This window comes from Ovis canadensis, chromosome 9, assembly GCF_042477335.2.
Source record: "Ovis canadensis isolate MfBH-ARS-UI-01 breed Bighorn chromosome 9, ARS-UI_OviCan_v2, whole genome shotgun sequence".
Taxonomy (NCBI): domain Eukaryota; kingdom Metazoa; phylum Chordata; class Mammalia; order Artiodactyla; family Bovidae; genus Ovis; species Ovis canadensis.
The window spans coordinates 83,181,887-83,209,157 of record NC_091253.1 but is presented as its reverse complement, the minus strand read 5'-3'; the positions used below and the strand labels follow the sequence as shown (position 1 = coordinate 83,209,157).

The following is a 27,271-nucleotide window of genomic DNA, read 5'->3' as shown; positions in this document are numbered from 1 at the left end:
TCTGAACTTTTCACACAATTTTCCTGGATTGGAAGAATAATTCCAATCGTCAGGAAATGACAACAAAGCTGGAACTGTTGGCTGCACAGCATTATTAAAGACTTAACAACATTCAAATGAAAGAGAACACGGCTGGGAGTACACAGCACCCCATCACAGTCTCAGGGTTTATATCAGGAAGCACAGGTTAGCATAATGTGCAAACCAGCAACGCCTAACTGGATTTGTATGTAAAATAAATCCTTTGACAGACAGTGTCCCTAATTAACACAAATATCTCTTCCTGTCCATCACGTCAACCTCTTCTGTAATCTTTTGCTGATGTGACGTGTTGCAAATCTGAAAATATATCACACAATGAAAAGAAAAAAAAAAAACCATGGAGGCTAGTGAAGCTGCAAAACAAAACATGTAGATTTCATGAAGTCAATAGAAATATTAGAGAAATGTTTAAATCACAGCAAAGCCCAACCAAATAGGCACCTGGCAGAGCAGGACCAGAAAACAACTGAAAAAATAATAATAATTAAAAAAAAAAAAAAACAAGAAAAAGAAAATTGACAAAGATGATGATCATAGGTACTTGAAGAAGACAGATTTGAATGTGAAAAGAGAAAACTGATGAAGCACTGAAAATTTTTTTTTAATGACCATATCTGTAATATTATTCTAAAACTAAGTGTGAAATAAAGCTTATCATATACTATCAAATAATTTTCCTGAAAAATTACACCTAAAGCAACATTCGATTCATTTTTCACTTATTCTAGAACATGGTTGCCTTTATAATACGAAGATTCATTACTTCCAGATAAAGTCCTAATAAGCTTATACATTTTGACTATAAACTTGCACTCTTGGTATTAAGTAGTAGCAACCTTCCCCAACAGCAGGTCCCTCTGTGTTACCAGCCTCTTGCTTATATCTGGTTTTCCAAGCCTCTGCGCCATGTTTCCTAACATCTCAGAGAATAAATCTCCAGCTAGCTCAAGGCCTTCTTCAACTTGGGAGGCTTACCCAGGCGTTCTGCGTCAAGAGGTCTTTTATCAGTCTGCCCTTTGGCCAAACTATCCTTGAATCTTAAGTCACTTGGAAGTCTTTGACCTTGATCTTGGACTCTTCAACCATTCAGGAACAAAGAGATAGGCTAAGGTCATATGTTGTGCTGCAGGAAACCTTGCTGCGCCCACTGTCCCTTACCCACAGCACGTGGCTCAGGGCTGGGCCTGCTTCCTGGTCCCATGTGTGGAGTCTTCTCTGGATTTCAGTGTGACGACTTCTCCTTTATAGGGTTCACGCTTCACAGGGGTAGGTGTGCAAGTCTGAAAGAGAGCATTTCATTTTTCTCTTGTGGTTTATTGACTTTTTGAATTCAAGGCTAAATTCTGCTATCTAAATGAATTGTGAGATCAAAAATGAGGCGGTGAATTTATCATGTTCCTCGTACTCTTTACCCTTTCACAGAAATTCCCAGAGACCTCAGGTGGCTCAGACAAAGGCCCGGGGAACACTTCCTAACACCATTCTTTCCACCGCAACTTTCTCTGGGATCTCTACCATATCCTCACACACTGGGTTCTGTAACCACCGTACAGGCTTATCAAACATTCTATCTTTTCCTGTGGCTTCAGTCCTAGGTGTCTGCGTTCCCAGAGTTCTTTGTTGTACATGTCATCAGACTTGCAGCATTTTGCTGCGGATTCTAGCAATCTGTGTGTACGTTTCCTCATTTTCCGGATCGTCTCTGCTTGTAACGGGCCTTCCACAGAATTTCCCATCTGGATCTACAACTCTCTGCTGGCCAGCTGAGTAGTGGGACCCTGGATTCAGCCGGAGTTAATTCAGTGTTTGACCAGTGTTTTGAAATCAGGACTATCTAAACAAAGGGATTCATAAGAAGTAAATTATATTCTTCATCAGTGTGGAAACAAATTCCCTGACAGGTCGGGTGAATTGTAAACCACCATCATTAAGGGCATGGGCTCTGGAGCCAGCTTGCCTGGGCACATTACTTAACACTGTGCTTCAGCTGTAAACTGAGGATGGTAACAACACTTAATTTATAAGTTGGTTATGAGAATTACATGTTGGGAGGATTAAATATATGTAAAGCATTTAGAATAATGCCAAGTGTATAATAAGCTCTTAACAAATAAATACATGTATGTGTGTACGTTTGTCTTATTTTTACCATCAAAACTAATATAGTCATCAACAGTGTGGGCTTTAGAGAAAGGCAGGTTTGAGTCTGAATAATAGCTTTGCCATTTACTGGCTAGAGGAAACTAGCAAGTTAATAAGCCCCTCGGAGCCTACTTACTCACCTACAAAATGGAGGGAATAAAACCCACATCCCAGGCACATGAGATTTCCCAGATACAAAGCATTTTCTTCATTCATTCAATAGATATTTATTGAGCACACATCAGCCCCAGGTGCAGAGGATAAAGCAGAGAACAAGATGGAGACCATCCCTACAGCTGCAGAATTTGAAACAAGCTGATCACTCAGTGAATAGGAAGACCCCTGCCCTCTGCTCACAAGTCCATGCCTCTGTCCATTTCCTGTGTCCGATGGGATGCTTTGCGGAACCTCCATTTCAGCTCACTGTCAGCTAAGTCCCTCCCTTCACCCTGGGCCCTGTCATCACCTTGAACATCGACACGGAGAAATGAAACACCAACCTCTCATGGCTGCCACCCAGCCCCTGGACATCGTGGTTACTTGGAGCCCATCAATACCTGAAACTTTAAACTTATGTAATTCCTCACTCTCTGATCACAATCTCCCTTTCAGGTCTTAAGTCTCCAGGTTTTTCCTTCTCCTGGTTGACTTTCCAAGCCCAGCGGTATATGTATACTTAAACCTAAGCCGTGTAATGCAACCTGCAACATGCTCACGCTCAGTCCTGCCCGACTCTTGGCTCCTCTCTCCATGGGATTTTCCAGGCAAGAATACTGGAGTGGGTCGCCATTTCCTTCTCCAGGGGATCTTCCCGACCCAGGGACTGAACTTGAGTGTCCTGCGTCTCCTGCATTGCAGGCAGGTTCTTTACCCCTGAGTCATTGGGGAAGCGCACTTGAAACTAAAGTGACCATAAATTTACCATCTAAACTATGACACTTCCGAGAGTGTAAAGGGCATTAAACATAATGAACAGGCTCAATCCAGGACCGTCCAAGCAAACCAGAATTTGCTTCCACCTTCCTTCAAACGTTCTCTTACCGACAACCTAAAGTCTTGTACCTTTCTCCTTTCCAGTCGTTATTTGCACTTGGCAAAACCCAAGGCATATTTCAGTTCAATCATCAGCTTTCTCACAGCCCTTGGAGAAAATGACATCAGTGTGCAGATAATCTGTGTTACCTGCCTTTGTGCCGTGTATTCCTCATCAGCTCCCCCTCCCACCTCCCTCTTTCCACAACAGTTCCTTTGAAAGCTTTCTGTCTGTGGTTTTCATCTGTACTTTTTGGTCTCTTCTGGACTCCTTAGGGACAATGCTGGTGATTTAAACGGGCTGTCAAGCCTGCGCCCTATCATCCTCATTCAGGAGCGGGCTTGTTCCACAAGCTGGCTGGTCCCTTGAAGGATCCTTTCCCTGGACCTAACTGCAGGCTCAGGGATGACTCAAACCAGGTGAATCAGCATCCTTCCTAACATCTTTCTGCCAGGAACATGTCTTCTCCCACTGTGGCATGCCCACCCTCTTTTTTTACCTAAATATCTGCAATGGATCTTCAGTAACTCAGCCCAGGCAACCATCAGCCCAGGAAGCTTTAACTCTCCCTGGCACATCAGAGTATCTTGCTTACCACTTTCTGTTTTTGTGTAATAGTCTGCCTCTTCTGGCAGACTCGGGGACAGTGTCTTGGTCTGTTTCTCCGTAACAAGTACTCAGGAAATAGTTGACAAGTCCCTACCGAGGGTGGAGGGTGCTGGTGGGGAAGAGATCCCCCACTTGAGCTTCTTTCTTCTTTGTGTCTGTTGTCCTGGCCAGAGCTGACTCAGTTTCCCTGATCTTCTTTTGTTCTGCTTCACCATTGAGCTGCTCCCCAGGTTGCACTTGCCCTTTGCACTTGTCTTAAGACCTCGTTCCAGCTGCTCAGTCACTGTACTAGCAATGCCACGAGGCCCCTCTCAGCCTGGCTGGTCTCTCTGGTCATGCTGACCATCCAACAGCTCTGCCCCGACTGGCCAGGTGTCACTTGCACATAGCTTCCTTCTGCATCTGCCGGTGAGGCTCAGGATGGGCAGGGACTAGTTTCCCACCAGAATAGCCATAGCCAACGGCCACCTCAAGCACAGACTGACCCTCTTTGGGGAGTTTTCTGCCACCCCACACTTCACAGCCTTCCCCTTTATAGACAAACAGACAGGAATCAAAGACAATACAAGTTCTGGTCTCAAGCTTTGCAGTCCTTTCAACCTTTTCATCTTTTCTTATCCTCGGACACGGTTACATAATGTCTTTTAATGCTAGACCCAGGTCTTGTTCATCTTTGTACTGTTTATCGCTCAGGGCACTGTACTCTGTGTGCATTTTAGAACCTCAGTGATGTTCACTGTGATGAAATGGAAAGGTGACGATGCTGGTGCTGCAGAATGTGAAGCTGTCCCTGTGTTATTCCACAGTTCAGTTGCCCATTTGTTTTCTAAGTAGACTGACACTGCAGCTCTCAGGAAAAGCAGTCATGTGGCTTCTCTCTGGTGACAAATGGCAAATTTCCATCTCAGCCCGGACATGGGCACCGGCATCTGGCATGCCCTCAGAGGCTGTCCTAGGGGTGTCCTAGAGACTGTCCTGGGGCACCAGCATCTGGCATAATTTCAGAGGCTGTCCTAGGAGTGGGCATCAAAATCAAGCGGGTTTCTTTCCCAGGTATCCAGGATGAGTACAGTAATGACAGGGACTCCATCCTAAGTCTCCCAACTAAGGGCACACGTATTACTTCAGTTCAGTTCAGTTCAGTCGCTCAGTCGTGTCTGACTCTTTGCGACCCCATGAATCACAGCACGCCAAGCCTCCCTGTTCATCATCAACTCCCGGAGCTCACTCAGACTCACGTCCATTGAGTCAGTGATGCCATCCAGCCATCTCATCCTCGGTCGTCCCCTTCTCCTCCTGCCCCCAATCCCTCCCAGCATCAGAGTCTTTTCCAATGAGTCAACTCTTTGCACGAGGTGGCCAAAGTACTGGAGTTTCAGCTTTAGCATCATTCCTTCCAAAGAAATCCCAGGGCTGATCTCCTTCCGAATGGACTGGTTGGATCTTCTTGCAGTCCAAGGGACTCTCAAGAGTCTTCTCCAACACCACAGTTCAAAAGCATCAATTCTTCGGCGCTCAGCTTTTCTTCACAGTCCAACTCTCACGTCGAAACATGACCACAGGAAAAACCATAGCCTTGACTAGACAGACCTTTGTTGGCAAAGTAATGTCTCTGCTTTTGAATATACTATCTAGGTTGGTCATAACTTTTCTTCCAAGGAGTAAGCGTCTTTTAATTTCATGGCTGCAGTCACCATTTGCAGTGATTTTGGAGCCCAAAAAAATAAAGGCTGACACTGTTTCCACTGTTTCCCCATCTATTTCCCATGAAGTGATGGGACCAGATGCCATGATCTTCATTTTCTGAATGTTGAGCTTTAAGCCAACTTTTTCACTCTCCTCCTTCACTTTCATCAAGAGGCTTTTTAGTTCCTCTTCGCTTTCTGCCATAAGGGTGGTGTCATCTGCATATCTGAGGTTATTGATATTTCTCCTGGCAATCTTGATTCCAGCTTGTGCTTCTTCCAGCCCAGCGTTTCTCATGATGTACTCTGCATATAAGTTAAATAAGCAGGGTGACAATATACAGACTTGATGGACTCCTTTTCCTATTTGGAACCAGTCTGTTGTTCCATGTCCAGTTCTAACTATTGTTTCTTGACCTGCATACAGATTTCTCAAGAGGCAGGCCAGGTGGTCTGTTATTCCTATCTCTTTCAGAATTTTCCACAGTTTCTTGTGATCCACACAGTCAAAGGCTTTGGCATAGTCAATAAAGCAGAAATAGATGTTTTTCTGGAACTCTCTTGCTTTTTCCATGATCCAGCGGATGTTGTCAATTTGATCTCTGGTTCCTCTGCCTTTTCTAAAACCAGCTTGAACATCAGGAAGTTCACAGCTCACGTATTGCTGAAGCCTGGCTTGGTGAATTTTGAGCATTACTTTACCTATTACTTAGAGGATGTTAATGCAGCATAAAGCTAACGGAAAGGCCAGGATGAAGCATCAGAGGGTTCTGGGTTGAATAAAGGAAGGAGGTCTCCTCTCTTCTTGTGTTCTCCTGGGTTTCTTCCAGCCTCACCCGTCAGCTTTCTTCAGCTCCCTTGCTGGCTCTTACCCTTCTCTCCTCAGCCTCTGAAGGTTGACAGCCCCAGAGCTCTTTCTCAAGCTTGCTTTCTTCTCTGGTGGCCTCACACTTGTGGTTTTAAATCTTATATATGCCAGGATTTCTAAATCTTATGTCTGGCCCCAATCTCTCCCAAATCCCAGACTCTTTTATCCAAGTGGCTAATGACCTCCTCACAAGGAGGCATAACTAGCATCTCAGACAGAATGAGAACCTAAGCAGCAACAAACTATAGCAGAGACTGAAGTAGGATTACAGTTCTTTGAGCCCAGGAACTGCTGTCTTAGTTGTACCTGTATCCCCAGGAAGATGGATAGATGGAAGAGCATCTATCCATAGCACCTGAAATAGCACCTGGGGCTTAATAAACATTTGTTAAGTGAAAGATTTCTTGACAGAAGGACTTTTTTTTTAGAACTTTGTAGATGATATCAGGTGATAGAATCACCTGAGGGTAGCATTATCTACGATCATTTGACAGCTTTCTCAAGGAGTACCTCAAGAGACTATGGTTCTGAATGTACACCTTTGGGAGACTGACCTGGGTGATGGCATCTTTCCCGCCTAGTACAGGCTGGTCAAAATTGGATGATCAGCCCAGGCCAGGAGCTCTTCCTGTCTTGATGTGTTCACAACCAAGTAGAAGGGCTTGAGAGTAAAACAGTGTGAAAGGCTATCCTAAGTAATATAAGAAACACAGATGGCACCTCACTCAGCAGGGTGCTGGTGGTTTACTCACATAGATGAGAGTTCAATTTGAGTTCACAGTATTTAATGATGATTGTTACTATGATGAGTTAATAGAAAGACAAAAAAAGGATTATATCACAATATGCAGTGCTAGAATAAATATTAATTGTAATCATTATACCTGCATAACTGCATTTTGGTTAGCTGATCAGGGGAAAGAAGAAACCTAAAGTTGATAGAAAATTTAACTGTATTGTCTGCAGAGAGTGGAATGCTAAGATGCTAGATTTTCTGACGAGCAAGATCAGAGAAAAGAATCTTGAATTCCATGGGGTTCCTAATACAATGCTGACCATGGATGCTAAGATATTAAAATAGTAATAAAGACAACAGAACTTCCAAATACTGAAAGCAGACGCTGACCTAACACCAAGCAGTTCCTTTGGAACAGTGACTCTCTGAAGATAAAATCCACACCCAGCTGGTGAATTTAGATAGGCACACAGTACCTTGTGAACGTCAAGGTTCTCAGAGGTCCTTATGGAACTGAGCTTGCCAAGGGATGGTGAATCACTAGACTCAATAGAGGTGATCTATAACAATGAAAATTCACATTTTGATAATGTTTTATAATCCACCAAATGTTTCTATTTAATGTTCAAAATACTCTGTGAGCTATTTCTCCAGAACAATGTGAACACCTAATTAGTTTTTAGCAAATATTTACTGAGTGTTGAATGGTTAGATGAAATATGAAAAGAAAGCATTTAGAAAGTCCCTGTATACAGCAATGTGCTGGTAAATGTTGACAACCCACCTTCCCTTTCTCTCATCACTCCTAAAGCCCTGACTTAATGGACGTGTCTTTTTCTGTCATGTAAATGCTCCCACCATGGCTGATTTCAAGCTACCAAATTGACATCACTGAATAAGGAGCTGGGCTGGGATACATACATGTGGCTCCAACATACAGTTCATCTTTTATAAGTGTAAGTAAGAAGAGATCTACTTACTTTATTCAATACTAGCCATCCATCTGGGAAAATTAGAATTATATGGCAGTTGATGATGACTTCAATTACTAATATTTTCCTTGAGCTACCACATTGAGAAAGACATTGAAAAACTGTTCTTTAAGAAATGGAGGATACCCATTTCAAAGATTAGATCAGCCATTCACTCAATTTTATCATATCTAAATGGCAAATTATGTGTATGGATGCAAAGGTACAGCCAGTTTAAAAGCTTGGGCAGCAGTATTCTGAAACCATGCATGACTCCAGGCAGCTATTCCTGCTTCTTCAGAAAATGCAACATGACCCTTATTTTACAAAAGAGGTTGGGTTGCTTACTACTGAGAAAAGAGAAAAGAGGATGATGGGAAGACTGTCTATACTTCCAAGTTTTGCTAAAAAAAAAAATGTAACACTCTAAACACACAAAAAGTCTAGAAATAATAAACCATTTGAGTTTAAAGAACTAGCTTTTAGAGGGGGTGAAGAATGAATCACATGTAAACTGATTTTGTTCTTTCAAAATGTTCTTGAATATCTCAGTTGTTGTTGGTTGAATGCACAGATAGAAGGCGACAACAGTATAAGGGACTAGAAAATCTGGATTTTGGTATCTGCCGATATTGAGAACAAAACCACTACAGATACCAGGGGACAATGTACTTTTGTTCTTCCTCTTTTATTTTGTTTCCCTGAATCCCCCAGTACTCTTCCGTAAGTGACTTTTTATATTGAATTGAAATATATATTTTATTATTATGTTTATCAAATAGAGTTTGTTTCATCTCCTGATCTAAATTTTTTCCCTTAAGGATCCGATGTTTAATGTCAAAGTAACAATTTCCTGAAGCTGTCAAACTACATTAAAATGTCATTTCTCTCCTTTGGACTTCCTCATAATATCTGTTAACAGTGACAGCTGCACTGCATGATACTAAGTGTTTTATTAAGTAATAAAATCATCGATAGGAATCAAGTTTACAAATAACCCCACTGTCTGGGATGAGGCAGGGGACAATCTTCTGTGCAAATTTATCTAAATTCCTGTCCATGACCTCTGAAACTATAGTCTTTGTTCCTTCCATTTGCAATTTGTCTATTTATCAAACACCTACCAGATAGCAAGTACTGGGCATAAACAAAGTAAGTTCTTCAAAGAACTAACATTCTAGCCAGGAGACCAGCTGAGTTCTGGGACTGAGAAACCCTGGCATTTCTGTACAATCTGCGCTTTGGAGTCCAGAGTGGCGAGTGATTAATGGTCTTGGGAAGGATAACAGGTGAGCAGGAGAGGCGGTGTGCACACTTCCTGCTTGCCTTCAAACTCTTATCCTCACTCACAAAGAAGTCTGAATATTTTAAATGAAAACCAAGGGAAGAGCTCTCATTACCTCATGTGAATATAAAATCTGGGATTCTTAACAGCTCTTTTTCTTAACTTCAGTGTGATATGTTTCCTCTATAAAATTATCTTTGCCTAATGGAGATTTAAAAAAAAAAAGATCTGAAACATCTCCACAGAATCCTCAAACCTCATTTTATCCACTTTATTTGATACTTTTTCCACATTAACTCTTTTAAAAATAATGGATTCCCCATGATTTGAGTTTCACAATTATGTCCTTTTTTCTTGTTCTGTTGAAATCCCATGGTATAGTGAGAATACAGAAGGCATTACCACCATCCCTGGCTCTTAGGATTTCTCACTGCTTAGCCCAGGGAAATTTTACCTAATTTTGCTGAGAGCCAGTTTTCTATTCTGTAAAACGGGGGTGATACTATCTCTCACATGGCTTGCTGTGCAGATTAAGTAAAATAAAAACTATTAATTACACCAAGTACAGTGCCTAACAGATCATAAGTGCTCAGAACAACATATTATACAATTGTTGTATGATTATTACTTATTGTTAAGTAATAATTAAGTTTATTATTAAGTAATAATTAAGACAATTATCAATTGTCTTAATTAATTATTAATATTGTTAAGTAATAATCAAGACAATTATTACTTATTGTTATTGTAAAAGCAATCATGGACTAAAATACATTCAAAGTTGAGATCAGAAGAAAATATTAAGAAACTAACTCACAAAACTGATGATGAACTCTGAAAAAAATGATGTTGGCATTAATTTTGCCAACAAAACACCCAACAACAATTTGAAATAGAGGACTGATGAAGCCAGTCATGTGGTGATCTTGGCTGCCTCAAACATTTTCCGAACAGGAGGAAGACTTAGGCAAAGTCAGTCTTTTAAATACCGTCTATCAAGAAACCTGGGTTCTATCTTTGGGTCAGGAAGATTCCCTGGAGAAGGAAATGGCAACCCACTCCAGTATTCTTGCCCGGAACATTCCACGGACAGAGGAGCCTGGTGAGCTACAGTCCATGGGGTCGCAAAGAGTCCGACACAAGTGAGAGAGACTAATATGAGGTGTTCTCAGTTAGTCTAGCATCCCAGCTGGTGAGCAGCAGGTACTGATAGCCAGGAGCTGCCTCCTCCTGTCACATGACTTACCACCAAGTAACTTACCACCAAGTGTGGCTCAGACGGTAAAGAATCTGCCTGCAATACAGGAGACCTGGGTTTAATCCCTGGGTTGGGAAGATCCCCTGGAGAAGGGCATGGCTACCCACTCTAATATTCTTGCCTGGAAAATTCCCTGGACAGAGGAGCCTGGCAGGCTACAGTCCATGGGACCACAAAGAGTCCAACGTGACTGAGAGACTAACCCTTTCACTGTTTCTGTTGGATCTACCACTTCTGAGTCTACGCCTTTCTGTTTATTCCTTGTATCACTACTACGAGTGTCATGAATGAACTAGCTTCCATCGATGTCTCTAATTATTTTTCCCCAAACCTAGTACAGAATAATTTACCTCCCATTAACTTTGGCCACCTCATGCGAAGAGTTGACTATTGGAAAAGACTCTGATGCTGGGAGGGATTGGGGGCAGGAGGAGAAGGGGACGACAGAGGATGAGATGGCTGGATGCCATCACCGACTTGATAGACATGAGTTTGAGTGAACGCTGGGGAGTTGGTGATGGACAGGGAGGCCTGGCCTGCTGTGATTCATGGGGTTGCAAAGAGTCGGACACAACTGAGCGACTGAACTGAACTGAACTGAACTGAACTGAACTCACTTAAAGGGCTTCCCTTGTAGCTCAGTAGGTAAAGGATCTGCCTGCAGTGCAGGAGACCCAGGTTCGATCCCTGGGTTGGGAAGATTCCCTGGAGAAGGAAATGGCAACCCACTCCAGTATCCTTGCCTGAAAAATCTCAGGGACAGAGGAGCCTGATGGGCTACAGTCCATAGGGTTGCAAAGAGTCGGGTATGACTGAGCGACTAACACTTACTTACTTAAGTCAACCCTTATGTTTTACAGTATGTGGTTTATTGCTTAAGCATATAGCTTTTGGAGTCAGATAACCAGAGTTTATGTTTTGGTCCTGCCATATATGACCTGTATGACATGACGAACTTTATTTCCTGAAGCTTCAGTTTCCTAATATTTAAAGTGGGGAAAATAATAAATACTCCCTCACTCTCAGGGTTGTTAACAGTGACAAGATCCCCTAGCACTGTGCTCTGCCTCAGTAAGAGCTCAGTAAATGTTAGTATTGCTGTAATTTACCATATGATATTTAGAAATACATGGAAATCTTATGGTTTCTACCTACCTGTCACCTGTCAGTGTCAACATTTACAAATTAACCCCAGCAAAATAAATGGCAACCTTAAATATGTTGACTGAAATACAGTACATGAAGAATTGTAACATTCTGAGAATTTACAGCATTCCAGAGTACTTGTTTACTAAATCAAAGCTTTAGGAAGTGATTTTTAAAAAAGAAGAAGAAAGGATGAATCTTATTTATAACAAAGTCTGAGAATCCACAAGCAAAAAACTTTCACAAGACATTAGGGAAGAAATCAAAGAGACTGCAAGATCCAAATGAAATGAATCAGAAAACAGCTAGAGAACTTTGGAAAAAGAGAAATATATTTTAAAATGAAAAAAGACAAGGAAGCCTTAGAACTAATCCAAGGGTTATAAACTATAATGGTTATGCGGTCAGGTTGGGAACATTAATGGGTGAAGCCTGCAGATGAAAGTCATAAATGCTGCCTCTGCAGGGCTCCGTCACCCAGCTCTAGCCTATTCTTACCATATAAGATTGAGGGCACTGGTTGCCTTCCATCACTCCCAAACCAGCAGTTTAGATGATTTTAATCTGAAATTTTTGATATGTTAGTGTATTTAGTGAAGTGAATTTTTAAAATTGTTGAAAACACTGCATGAACTAAATAAACAAACGTGAAAATACAAGACATAGTAAAAGAACATACCTTTTAATACCTCTCTTATAACAACAGGATTATTACAAAGACTTTATTATAAATTCAGTCATCAAAGGGGGAAAACAAAGAGACAGAACTGATATTTATAGACCTCCCACTGGTCCCTTTTATTTTAAAATCTCACTTGACTCTTACAGTCTCTTGGGGAGAAAACACTATCTTCGTTTTCGAGATGAGGAAGCAGCCCAGGGATGACAGAGATGCTTGGCCACACAGCGAGGAAATGTGAAGTCACGGCAGAATTCATATTTACTTGACCTCAACCCTGCCATGAATGCACCTTGAACGTGAAAGTGAAAGTCGCTCAGTCGTGTACGACTCTTTGCGACCCCATGGACTGTACAGTGCATGGAATTCTCCAGGCCAGAATATGGCTGTGGGTAGCCTTTCCCTTCTCCAGGGCATCTTCCCAACCCAGGGATCGAACCCAGGTCTCCCGCATTGCAGGCGATTCTTTACCAGGTTAGCCACAACGGAAGACCAAGAATACTGGAGTGGGTAGCCTATCCCCTCTCCAGCAGATCTTCCTAACCCAGAAATCGAACCAGGGTCTCCTGCATTGCAGCCTGATTCTTTACCAACTAAGCTATCGGGGAAGCCAGGATGCACCTTGCAGACCTTCAACTACAGGGAGCATAGCTTCTCAAGGGGCAGTTGTTGAGCTTGAACTTCACGTTTTCCTTCTTAGGGGAGGCCATGCCTCCCACTGTTGCTCCCAGCCAATGACAGCATGCTACGTAGCTGGACCCAGGAACGGACTCAAGGGCTGTCTGTAGGTTGCTCAACCTTTGTTAGTTTGAATGAAATGGTATTCTAGGATGCTCCTCACGCTATATTTTTTCTCCCTCTCTCATTCCTTGGGGCTGGGCTTGAGTTGCAGTCTGATGGCTCTCCACAGTCTTTCCCACTTTCCCTCCCATTTTTTCTCTCAGGTGTAAAACGGTGGCACTTTTATCTTTCTGAATGGCTACTTGTGAGACGAGCCTGACTAATAGCAATTGCCAAAAGGCCCACAGGGGCCCTGAACTTGCCTAGGAAAACCCAACTTGGTCCATTAGGAAACCCTGAATAGGCACTAATCTGCAAAGGAAAATGCATCCATCCAGTAATGAATTTTTCTTTGAAAGCTCTATTTGTCCGTAACATTTTCTCACATCCCAGGAATATGTTACCCCATTGTATGTGATAATGCAATCACCAACATCAGGAACACGTGACAGTCCAGCCCGCGGTAACAGCCCTTGCAGCCCCAAACTCACCTGGTCCCGTTGCTTGATCCGTTTGTAAATATACTCAGCAAACGGTTTACGAGGAATAAACTTCCCGTCTCCTGCTGAGACACTGAAAACTCCAGCTTCGTATACCACTTTGCCTCTTGAAATCGTCACCAGGGGCACCCCATGGCAAACCATGCCCTCGAAGATGTTGAAGTTGACAGCCTGATGATGGGTTTTTGCCGAAATGGTCCTGATGTAAAAACAAAAATCATCCCGATCACGCCTGGCTCACTTGACAAGTATGAAATATTAAAAGAATGGCTTAGAAGAAAATTTAGCAACTCTATTAAGCCATAGCTTTATTACTGGAACAAGTGACTTTAAGAATAGAACAAAGCATTAACATTTCATTACAAAGTAATTACATTTTCTGAGAAAAACCCAATAGATCACTCTTTATGGTGATTAAAGAGGTGGAGTGGGCGGAAGAAGGGCATTGTCTCTCATGTTTATGATTTTAAGTTATTTTTATGTATATATTTAAAGAACAAAATATTAATTATAAAATATTTCAAATAGATGAGTCTGATGAACATGCTGACCAAATACCCAAATCTACAGAATTTTAACTTTTTGGAGACACGGTTGAGGCTTCTCAATATCTCTCCCCAAATTCCATTCCATTCACAGAGGCAACAGTTAATAGGTAACTTTCAAGGAAAATCATATCTTGAATTTCTTTCCCTTGTCTGTGGCGAAACTGGAAATTTGAGCATAATATAAATAACAAAATATGTTAGCATATAATCCCTTAGCATATTTTGTCACGTGTTTGCATATTCATCAGCTGTCTCAGTAGTTTATTAATACCTCTCAATCATATACAATATGACTAATGACTTCCAGGCTGGATATTTGGAAATGCTCCTTTCCCTAAATCACATTAAATGGAAAACAAAAAAGAAAACCTGGAAGCAGTGGATCATACAAGCATAACCTGAAGTTTCTGCAAGTGCTTGCTCTCAGGGGTGGATTAAAGAAAAGTGATTCATTAAAAAAAATCCCAAGGTTAGGTCGAAGGAATAACAGCTAACAGCTCCCCTGCAGTCCTAATCTGGAGGGTCAGAGCTGGGAAACTTCACAGAGCCACCTCCAGTGGGAATGAATGGGATCACATTGGCCTGGTCTTGGGTTCCAGAACGCCATACCCAACTACCTGTTGGGTTTCCACTCAACACGTCCGAACAAATTATTGGTTTTCCATGATGACTACAGTCCACACACTTGAATTTGCTCCTCTCTTGAGTTTCTCATCTCAATAAACGCTACCTCCAACCATGTTTCCTCAATCCTTAACCATCATCAAGCCTATTGATTCCACCTCTTCCCCTAAAAATCTCAAACCTGCCCACTTCTCTCCCACTCCGTTGTCCCACTGAGTCATCTCGTTGACACCACGACCATCTCTCATCTGGACAACCTCAATACCTCTTCATGTTTCCACTCTATTTTTTTTTTTATTAGCACTTTGTCTGTACTATGCTGCATGTGGGATGGTTCCCTGATCAGGAATGGAATCCAGGGCATCTGCACTGAAACCACCAAATCCTAACCACTAGGCAACCAGGGAGCTCCCTCCATGTTTCCACCCTACCCTCTGCACTCCTCACCACTCCCCACAAAGCTGCTCAAATGATTCTTTTTTTTTTTTAAGTGAGTATCAGATCAGGTCATATTTCTGCTTGAAACCCTCACTAGCTCCAGTCTTTTCCCCAAAAGCCAAATAACTGTTTAAAAAGCCCAGATGATAATAACCACAAAAAAGAACCTGCTCCCAATGAGAAATATCAGCATGGAAAAGAAAAAGAGGAGCTTCCTTATGCCAGGTGGATACTTTATGACATCTTATTTCATCTTTATAGCACCGCTTCAAGATAGAGTATTTTCTACACTTGACAAGTAAATAAATTGAGATTTAGAGAGATTAAATAACTTGTCAAAAGACCTATGACTACTTTGATGAAACTGCAACATTTTTATGTTTTTAAAATTAACTACAATAAATTTACTTTTTTAGTGATAGTTCTGTGAATTTTGACACCTGGATAGAAGTCTTACCCTCACAACACTCTGGACACAAAACAGTCCCATCACCTCCCACAACTCATACCGTCCCTGTATAGTCACAACTTCCCCTCCCCCGTAACTCTTGGAAAACCCTGATCTGTTCTGTTACTGTGGCTGTCTCGTTTCAGGAATGTCATATAAATGGAATCATTGAGTAGGCAACCTTTTGAATCTGACTTCTTTCATTTGGCATAACTCTTTTGAGATTTACACAAGTTGTTGCCGGTATCAGGAGTTCGTTTCTTTTTAATTGCTATGCAGTATTCCTTTGCAGGGGCTTCCCAGGTGCCACGAGTGGTAAAGAAACCCCTCCCAGTGCAGGAGACTGAAGAAATGGGGGTTTGATCCCTGGGTCGGGAAGATCCCCTGGAAGAGGGCATGGCAACCCACTCCAGTAGTCTTGCCTGGAGAATCCCATGCACAGAGGAGCCTGGCAGACAGACTATGGTCCATAGGGTAGCAGAGTCAGACACGACTGAAGCAACTTAGCATGCAGACATGCAGGCACGCATTCCATTGTACAGACGCACTACCGAGTGTTTTTCCATTCACCTTCTGAAGGTCATTTTGGTTGTTTCCAATTTTTGATGATTATGAATACAGATGTTAGAGATTCATGTACATGCTTGTTGTGAACTCTTCTCTACTATATATTCCCATGAGTGGCATTGCTGGGTCATATGGCCAGTGTATACTGCCAAAAAACGGCATTCAGTATCCTTAGGAATCAACTTACTCATACAGAGAAACATTAAAAGATCACTAATGATTGGGAGGTGGGTACAAATACAGCAACAATAATTTTAAACACTACGGAGGCGGGAAGAGTACCTATCAAATAGCAAGTGATGTCATGAACATGAGGAAATGAATAAAATAGTTAAAGGGTTAGTAGGTATGGAATGAGTTATGAATAAGTTATGAATTTGTGATAAAAGACACAGACTTAAAGAAAATAAATCTAGGAAACAATATAAAGGAGATTTAGACCTTCAGGCTACAGTGACTTTTTTTTTATCACCATCACAATCTCTCTGTGATAGCTCTATAGTCTGGTACTGCGTTCCTGCTTTTCACAGTTACATCTTGGGCTTATATTGTAGTATGTTACATAAGCATGTCTAGACTGATACATTAGAAAGGCTGCTATATAGACAAAATAAGATGCACAGTAATTCATGCTGAAATGGTTATTTACATACAAGATTGGGAGGCAAGAAAGAGAAAACTCTAAATTATAAAACTTTATTTTTCTAAGCAGAAAGTTAAGAGTTACAGATGCTGTTAAGAAAATAATCTAACAGAAAAGAAATAAGTTCTATACACAAAAATTGTCATTACAATATCTAAACTGTTGAAAATCTGAAGCATAACAATTTTCCAATGATTACTCAATGGAATATTGCATATCTATGAAAGACTAGAATTAAGAATACACTGGGAAAGAGAAGAAAATGACAATTATATAATTTAAATGGAAAAAAGTTGGGTTTTCCTAACTTCCCAGAAAGCATGGGTGAACACATTTGCGTGTAGACAAATGCAAAGGAAATACACAAGGCAAAGCGCTTGTGTGGCCTAGGAAAAACAAACATGCAAAAAACAAGTAGATATGAAAGCAGAAGATCTGTGGCAGCAAAATATCAAATCAGATTTCTCTGCCTCAGACAAAATAAAGGTCATGTTTTTGACTTTCTCAGTGTTGGGGTCAGCAAGAGAAAGAGGGCAATTAGGCAACATCTAAGTGATTCGCTATAATAAGGTATTATGTAAATGAGGTCAAATTAACACAAAATGTAAATTCTTGGCACCATCACCAGCAGCAAAAAGTATGTGCTTCCACTCTCACGTTGGAAGGCGTCTGACAGGGTGTCATTCCTCACCCAGCTTTTCCTTCCAGCTGAGCTGCGAGTCTCCAGCTCGGTAGGTGCTTTCACACTGCGGAATCTTCTCTTTCCCTGGGTGCCCTTCTCACTGCTCACATCTGCCCTCTCCCTGCCCCTGCCATACCAACTTCTTTGACCTTCCACTAGACTCTGCCCAAAAATCCTGGTCCCATGTCAATTATATCTCAATAAAGCTGAAAAAGAAGAGAAATGAAATGGAAAGAAACAAGAGGAAGGGAAAGAAAAGAGAATACTGGTCCCTCTAGAAGCTAACCCTGATGACCCACCGTAAAACTCGGCATTTTCCTCTGTGGTTTAGCATTATCTAAATCAGTTGCTATGTTTTGTGTGTGTTGGAAATAGAATACTGACTTAAATGGAATGTAAACATCCACTCCTACATTTCTGTTGTGTACTAAACATGTCTGGTGAGCTGCACAAGCTGATTAGTCATAAATAAATAAACATTGTTACAATTATCATTCTTAGTTGGATTGTATCCAGTTATGTGAAACCTTTATCAATACCTAATAATACTTCGCAATACCAACATTGTCAACATGATGAAGTCTATAGATAAGTATTATCACCCCATGTCCTGGATAACAAGGCTGAAATACAGCTGTGTAAGAGCTTGCCCAGTTTGATACTGAAGCAACCTCTGAGAGGTTGGAATCACTGCCTTTTTTTGAGTAAACTGATATATCTAACCCCATTGCAAGAAGATTTTAAAACTTGCGGTACATTTTCAATATTTGTTTTAAACAAAAAATACAACACAGTATCATCACAAGGTTTATAAAATTATTACAAAATGTATTTAAAATCTACTTATTACCAGTGCAGTATGGGAGATGCTTCCCTCATAGCTCAGTTGGTAAAGAATCTGCCTGCAGTGCAGGAGACCAGCTTCAATTCTTGAGTTGGAAAGATCCCCTGGAGAAGGAAATGGCAGCCCACTCCAGTACTCTTGCCTGAAAAATCCCATGGACAGAGGAGCCTGGCAGGCTACAGTTCGTGGGGTTGCAAGAGTCGGACACAACTTAGCAACTAAACTACCACCGTGAAAGATGTGGTCCACTGATGGAATAAGCAGAAGTTCAAAGTCACACAATTGCTTTTGTAAGGACGCTTGTCCCTTTGAACGTGCTTCCTCCAAGGCAGAGGCCTTCTGCTCGAAGGCAGTAGCCACAATACACTTTTCAGATGCCTTTGCAGCTGACCCCATCATGTGACCTGGCCTCCTCCAAAATGGTGCCCCCGCACCAGTCTTTGCATGGCAAGCTGGTGGCTCAGGAAGCAGGTGCCACAGAATCCATGTTGGTGAAGGTAGAGATGGATCAATCCTGTTTTTCAGGCCAGCTGTGACAGAGGTTTAGCACTAGGGTTCAAGCTCTGCTTCAATCAAACCATCCATGGTAACTGAGTCCAGGGACAGCCCTGGGGCTCTCCACTATCCCCTGGGAGACCTGGGGCATTGGTCCCAGCTACACATCCTCTCAGCCTGGTCTTCTGGCCCTCCTGGAGATTCTCTGAGCCACCAGTTCTTTCTAATACATTCCTCTTTTGTTTAACCATCTAGCTTAGAGTTCTTTTGCTTGCAGCTGAAGAACCCTGCCTGATACACCTTTTTCTTTTAGCCATCTTAGAAGAAAGTAAGAATAACATGCCCAGGCTCTGACTAAAAGGGATTCAGTCATTGGACTAACAGGTCATCATCCTAAGGTTCAGCAACACTGGGCGACAAATTGGAGCAGGTGACAAATGGGAGCTTTGCAGTATATTTCAGCCACACATGTGGTCCTATTCTGAGAGACGCAGTGTAGCAAGCACTGTTGTTCCAACCCTTGACATTCACTCTCCCTTCCTCTGGTTTCAGCCACCCCCAATTTTTCTTTAAGAAAACTCTCTCAGGAACTCCCTGGTGGTTCAGTGGTTAGGACTCCATGTGTGTCCACGGCAGGGGTGGTGGGTTCAACCCCTGGTCAGAGAGCTAAGATTCTGCATGCTATGGCCAAATAAAAAAGAAAGAAAGAAATGTCTCTCCCCCATTGGAGTTATTCTGGCAAGATGGCTACACATGGTGCCCTAGTCTTCCCTGGCTAAGAGATGGGAAAACGCAATGTTTCCCAAGAATTTGAATCTTTGGCAGGATGACAAAATAAACAAATAAATGAAAGTTATTGGAGGGTATATCCCTGAACACAGATCAACGTCTGCTACAGTCTGTCCAGGGTTGCTCTGGGTTCTGCTCTTTCAAAGCCTGGCCCATAGACTATTCCTTTGATATGTGAGCTCCCCATGATCTTCCCATAGACCATTTTTACTCACCTGAGTGTAAGTTACTTGCTCTGGTTTGCAGCCAAAGACCCTGACTGATAAAGACTTTGGCTTAGGAGAGTAATTCTTGTAATGAAAAGCCCACGATGTCTGTGGCACAGTTCAAAAGGTCTATTACTCAAAAAGAAATCAGAAGCTACTTTCCACCAAATCTGTCCACAGAATAGATGCGAATGTGGGGTGATGCTCTGATTCCATTCATAAGTCAAACCAAGGAGCTGTGAGATTCATCATCAAACATTTTTTCAATTTAATGATATGCAAGCCAGCTCAGGAGAGGAATAATTATAAGAAATACCTTCTTTTTGATTATCGACTGGATGGCTAGGCTCTTGGTCTGTCCTGGTGGTGACGGGAAAGATAAGAATGATTAAAGTCTTCCCATCTGGGAAGTGAGGCTGGAGTTCCTGGACCATTGACTCTTCATTAGCAGATTCTCCGTGGTTACCCTGCCCCAAGGGAAAAGCTGCTCACTGTCAAACGACCTTTGAGCCTGTATCAAACAGGCACGTCACTCTGCAGAGCGGTGTCAAGGTTGTCTTAGCGAGTCCCAATTATACACATCTCCAAGGCTTGAGCTGACAGGAAAGCAGAAGCCCTGAAGATAACATTAAGCTGTTTTTCAACTGAGTCAATAACTTTGATACCACTGACATCACAGCCACAGAAAAACATTCTGTCCCTTTGCAAATAGCTTCCTAGCAAAGAGCTGCATGCTCCTACAGATGAGAAAATCACTGAAGCAAAGCCTGCAGGAGATGGCAACACTGTCCGTGTGCTTTCAGAGAGAACACTGAGGAGAGGACGAGAATTTCTGAGAATAACTGTGGGTCTTCCTGACCCCAGAGAAGTCACCTGTGTAGGTATTTTCTTATAGTTTCTCCAATTCAGCTACTTCGTCCATGACATGAATAGATTCTTACCATGAGAACCAAAAGTAAGTTAAAAGAATCGTCTTAGGTCTATTAGTGGCTTCTTCAAAAATATCTCTTATCTCAAAAAAAGGGAGAGGTTGGGAGGAATTGGGAGTTTGGGATTGACACATATATACTATTGACACTAGGTACAATATAGATAATGAATGAGAACATACTGTATAGCGTAGGGAACTCTACTTAATGTACTGGGGTGACCTGAATGGGAAGGAAGTCCAAAAGGGAGATGATACTCGTACATGTATGGCTGATTCATTTTGCTGTACAGTAGAAACTAACACAACATTGTAATCAACTATACTCCAATAAAAATTAATTAAAAAAATATATATATATACCTCATCTGTCTACACTGTGTTCTGACGCCTTCTATATTGAACATGAAGGGATATTAACCATTGAAACCTTCCCAAGAAGAACCAAAGAGCCGCTTGATGAAAGTGAAAAAGGAGAGTGAAAAAGTTGGCTTAAAACTCAACGTTCAGAAAACCAAGATCATGGCATCTGGTCCCATCACTTCATGGCAAATAGATGGGGAAACAGAGGAAACAGTGGCAGACTTTATTTTTGGGGGCTCCAAAATCACTGCAGATTGTGACTGCAGCCATGAAATTAAATGATGCTTGCTCCTTGGAAGAAAAGTTATGACCAACTTAGCATATTAAAAGGCAGAGACATTACTTTGCCAACAAAGGTCGATCTAGTCAAAGCTATGCGTTTTTCCAGCAGTCATGTGTGGGTGGGAGAGTTGGACTATAAAGAAAGCTGAGCGCCAAAGAATTGATGCTTTTGAACTGTGGTGTTGGAGAAGACTCTTGAGAGTCCCCTGGACAGCAGGGAGATCCAACCAGTCCATCCTGAATGAAATCAGTTCAGAATATTCATTGGAAGGACTGATGTTGAAGCTGAAACTCCTATACTTTGGCCACCTGATGTGAAGAGCTGACTCATTTGAAAAGGCCCTGATGCTGGGAAAGATTGAGGGCAGGAAGAGAAGGGGACGACAGAGGATGAGATGGTTGGATAGCAATGGACCAAGTGATTGTCCAGATCACTGATGCAATGGACATGAGTTTGAGTAAGCTCTGGGAGTTGGTGAAGGACCGGGAAGCCTGGCATGCTGTAGTCCATGGGGTTGCAAAGAGTTGGACAGGACTGAACGACTGAACTGACTGACTGAACAACACTATGAGGTAGGTACTATTTTTTCTCTCATGCAATAGACAAGGATGATGACACAAAAAGGTGAATAACTCATGCTCTGTTACACAGCTTGTAAGTTTATGTAGTTCATATGAGATAAGAAGTTGGACTCTTAACCACTAGACAATGTAGCCACTTGAAAGCTCTATGAGAAGTTACTTGCAAAGCATGCAATCAATGAAAACATTCTTCCTCCCCAGGAAACAAATGGGAAGCAGCTTGTCCCATACTTCCTGGTGTTTCTTAAGTCTGTTTTCTGTTTAGCCACAAGAGATTTAGGATGCTATTAAAAATTCCTTAAACTGAAATTGGTCATTCTCCAGGTGATCACGATGGAAGATCTATTTTTTTTGATGCGTGTTCCAACTGTCCATTTCAGACTACTTCTCTGTCAATTTCTTGGACGTGACAAGTTATATAAATGGAGAGCAAAGCAGTCGCTTCTCTGGAAATGCTAAGTGGTGCTGCTTCAAGTGCATTCTCATTATTAAGCAAAGTTGCTGCTCACTGCACCCATCAATCTTCCATCCTCTCTGCAGACTTCTGCACCGCCTCCCACAGAAGAGAAAATGGGAATTGCTTCAGCCACGTTATTAAATCTAAATTGGACAATCACTTGGAACTCTATTGGTGCTCCATGGATGACAAAACATTCAATGCAGATTCATAAAAATGCTGCCCAAACATTGACTTACAGAAATAAACTGATCAGGTAAGCCAGCTATTTTGTCCTTGGAGTTATATTCTACAGTTGTATAGACTGCAGTTAGATACATTGGATTTAGACTCTAGAAAGTTGACCTTGGGCTTCCCGGGTGACTCAGATGGTAAAGAGTCTGCCTATAATGTGGGAGAGATCTGAGTTTGATCACTGGGCTGGGAAGATCCCCTGGAGAAGGAAATGGCTACCCACACCAATATTCTTGCCTGGAGAATCCCATGGACAGAGGAGCCTGGCAGGCTACAGTCCATGGGGTCGCAAAGAGTCAGACATGACTGAGTGACTAATACAACAAGTTGACCTTGGAAGGTGGTACCATGTCTTTCACCCCCTATGCCTCGCACAGCACTGAGCAAACAGAAAGCACTTTGCATACCTATTTGTTTATCTGAAAATAAGTTATTAGCTAATTTTGACATTACTACTTAACATAAATATTTCATATTTTATATAGTAGTTTTCAGAAAGTAGAGAACTAAAAATAATTTAGTGTCTCAAAGGAACAGGAGCTGAATGTGAATCAGCAAAAGTTTAGCATGATTCTAGGATGCATGTCCTATGAATGTTAAACAGGTAAGTGCTTATTGCTGAGGTTTGATTGTTAGCTTTCAGAAGGCGAGGCTGTGGGCTCAACATATTGGTTCTGAGTTAGAAATAACTTCCTGGGGTCGGGGGGTGGGGTGGTGGACTTGGCCTTGTAATTACATTGTTACCCTTCCTAGGAAGCTGCCTTGCTCCTGGCAAGATGACACTGATACCCTATCTATGGGTGCAACTTGGGCAGAAAAAGATGTGGGTTTTCTACACAGCAATGCGTGCTCTCTCAGTCACTTCAGCCACGTCCGACTCTTTGTGACCCTATGGACTATAGCCTTCCAGGCTCCTCAGTCCATGGGATTCTCCAAGCAAGAGTACTGGAGTAGGCTGTCATGCTCTCCTCCAGGGGCTCGTTCCCACCCAGGGATCGAACCAGCATCTCCTGCATTACAGGTGGATTCTTTACAGCTGAGTCACTGGAGAAGCTGTGTAGGTTTTCCACACAGCAATACACTAGGTCAAATTCACATAATACCCTTCCTGAAAATCAGAATAGGCCAGGTCCTTAAGATTATGTTCAGCTCTAATAACATAGTTTAGGAATAAAAAAAGACTCTCTGGAATATAAAGGGAAGACAGTAGGGTTCTCAATAAAGGGATGGAAAAAGAGAGTGCTGGATAACAGAAATGTCAGACGGACTTCTCGACATTTATTTTGGAAGGAAAAAGATGACCTATTTTCCCTCCATCCCTGCTGAAGCAAATAAAAGGAGGTAGTAAGCAGAAATGCTGGCAGATGGAATGTGGTATGACACTGGAAGATAACTTCTTGACAACCAGGAGTGAGATGTGTTAGTGAAGAAGAGCAAAGTCTATGGCCGAGAAAGAGATCCACGGACCTGGCTGCCAGTGAACTGTGTGAAGAAGCCAGAGGGAATTTCCAGCTCCACAAAACTAAGAATGGACCCCTGGCCACCAGCATTCCTGAGGCAAATAGAATGTCGCGTGATTCCATTTCCAAGTCACTTCAAATAGGGGCCCTCAGAAACTCCAAAACTGTCATTTGCTTATAATAACCATAACCAAAATACATAGGATTTACTCTGCCACAGGCATTGAAAGCATTATCTCATTTAATCCTTGCAACAAGCCTATGATATTGATGTATTATCATTATGCCCATTTTACGGATGAGAAAACTGAGGTCAAAAGAGGTTAAATTCTCCAGGACACAGTTAGCATGTGGCAAAGCTAGACCCTGAACTTCAGTCTGTGAAGTAAAAAGGCTTCCGCATAATAATGAAAAGCAGCTTGATTTAACGGCAATGCAGATTCTACACACTCTTTCAGAAGTAGCCTGAGACAATCGGCCGTTAACTATGCAAAGTGCTATGCTTATGTATTTCTTCCACGGCTAGCAAGTTTTCCCTCATGCTGACTGCTCAGACACCATTAGTCAGTTTTGAATGGATGGAGTCACTGGTGATCCAAGTATCTGAAGGGAATTTCCTTAGAATTTTTTAGACATGAATTGTGAATAACAAAGTAACATTTCCCCATCACTTTTTTGATTCTGTCTAAAGGCTGTGCTGTGGAATAATACCCTACAAGAGCCACTCAGATACCAGAGGCTTCCCTGGTGTCATGGTGTGAACCAGAGTCCCAGGTTTCCAGAGAAAGCGCTGACCTTGGATGTTTAAGAAGAATCTGTAATCTCTAAAAAACCTAAATCACGGCTTGGAAGACTATCAGAGGTTGCAGGTCAAATCAGGCCCACAACTTGTTTTTGTAAATAAAGCTTTACTAGCACATAGCCATGTTCATTCAGTTATGTATTACTGCTTTTGTAATAGCATGCGGCTGCTTTTGTATCACAATGGCAGAGATGAATGGTAGCAACAGAGGTAGCAACAATAGTAGCAACCATAAAACCTAAAATATTTTCTCTCTGGCCCTTTACAAAAGGGGAGTTCACTGACCTCTGCTCTAAATGCTGCTGCTGCTAAATTGCTTTAGTCGTGTCCGACTCTGTGCGACCCCATAGACGGCAGTCCACCAGGCTCCTCCGTCCCTGAGGGTCTCCAGGCAAGAACACTGGAGTGGGTTGCCATTTCCTTCTCCAATGCATGAAAGTGAAAAGTGAAAGTGAAGTCACTTAGTCCTGTCACACTCTTTGCAACCCCATGGACTGTAGCCTACCAGGCTCCTCTGTCCTTGGGATTTTCCAGGCAAGAGTACTGGAGTGGGTTGCCATTTCCTTCTCCAGCTCTAAATGCATCCAGTAGCAAAAAGAAACAAACAAACAAATAAAAGAGACCTAAAATCTTGACAAGGGAGAGAGACACAGAAAGAAAAAAATGGAAGGACAGGGGAGAAAGAGAGAGAGGAAAGAAGAGGGGTAAAGAAAATAATAATAATTTCAAAAGTGCAAAGGAGGACAAAAAGGGTGACCAAATCCTTGTGGGCAGAGGGGAACACTCCTGTGACCATCTAGCAAATTCCAGGTATGATCAGTGTCCTTTAAACTATATTCCAGGTTCCTCCATGTGCACTGCCTCATCTCATTTCGCAACAGCCCAGATTATTATCTCTGTTGAACAGCTGAGGACATGGAGACTGAGAGAGGTTGAGAAACTTGCTTGAGTCACACAGGAAGTACATGTGCAGGGCGAGAAATAAACACCGGCAGACTGACCCCCCCACGCCCCCTGACACTCCACCCCCCATCATCACACCCCACCATCCATGAGCACCCCTGCCCCAAGGATGAGAGCATCACAATCTTCACTCATTGACAAAGTTACTAGAACACTTGGACTTTCAACAGTGAGTATCTGCTTTCCATCTGGGCAAGAACGCTCGTGACAGCTAATCATCTATTTCCGTCCGGGTGCACCGGAGCGTTTCATCGACTCTCCAAAAATAGAGCATTTTGGAGGAATGAGCACAACCCCAAAGTCCCAATTAGCAATACGGTAGTCAAGCTCCCACTTGACCGGACCCAAAAGGCAGCTGCTTCGAGGGAGCACTGTCGGGTCAAAGGAGCAGGCGCCGGGGCTGATTGTGGTCACGGCAGCATCACCTCTGTCTTCCTCGAGCAGGCGAGGCTCAGAATCCAAGGTGGTGATGCTGAAAAGCTGCGCAAAGTGCTGCGAGAGAAACTGACAGCGCTCGAGCCCGCCACCGAGCCCGCCTCAGGGCAGCTCATCCATAATGAAGCAGCGAAGGCAGCAGCAGCCGGACCAGCGCTCTGCCACTGCAGAGAGACAGGCAGACACCCGCTGACTTGAGCAAGCTGGGGTAACAACTGCCAACAGGGTGCTTATAGCCCTGGGCACTGTTGCAGAGAATGCACCTACATATAGTCTTTGACTAGGGAATTATAATCAGGCCCATTTGACGACGAGGAAATTGAAGCAAACCAAGCGACTGAACTGAACTGAACGTTAGGTAACGCACCCCAGGTTTCGCCATCTGTAAGTGGAGAAGCCAGATTGTAAACCTGAGAGGTATGAGTGCAGGGAGGTCTGAATCCAGAGACCGTGTCTTAACTTCTATGCTGCAGGCACGCCTTCCTTCCCTGCCCTCTAGGGAGGCTGTCACTTGGCAGTATCTGAGAGGAGATACAAGCCAACCAGGTCTGCTCTGAATCCCAGCTCTGCCCTTTTTAGCCGTGTGATCTGAAGCTAATGAATAACGTCTCTGAACCTCTCAGTGTTTTTACCTTAAAACAGATACCCACATTGATCATGGTATCTAGGCTTAAAACAGCCACCTGCATTGATCATGGCATCTAGGCTTTAAGGGTGGAAATGAAGCAGCAACCAATTTGCAGGTCA

The 27,271-nt window shown here is 42.5% G+C and overlaps 1 protein-coding gene across 4 annotated transcripts in view; it reads right to left on the bottom strand.

Moving 5' to 3' along the window:
* DPYS (dihydropyrimidinase) overlaps nt 1-27,271 on the bottom strand; it is a 99,401-nt gene that overhangs the window by 607 nt on the left and 71,523 nt on the right. For 2 of the 4 annotated variants that reach the window (XM_069600398.1, XM_069600400.1), the window contains exons 8-10: nt 13,726-13,933; nt 7,592-7,675; nt 1,201-1,322 (exon numbers count right to left, since the gene is read on the bottom strand). In XM_069600398.1, coding sequence (XP_069456499.1) covers nt 1,215-1,322; nt 7,592-7,675; nt 13,726-13,933 — 400 coding nt within the window. In that variant the 3' untranslated portion in view covers nt 1,201-1,214. The remainder of the gene's footprint in view (nt 1-1,200; nt 1,323-7,591; nt 7,676-13,725; nt 13,934-27,271) is intronic. The other 2 variants (XM_069600399.1, XM_069600401.1) reach the window with 1 other exon arrangement.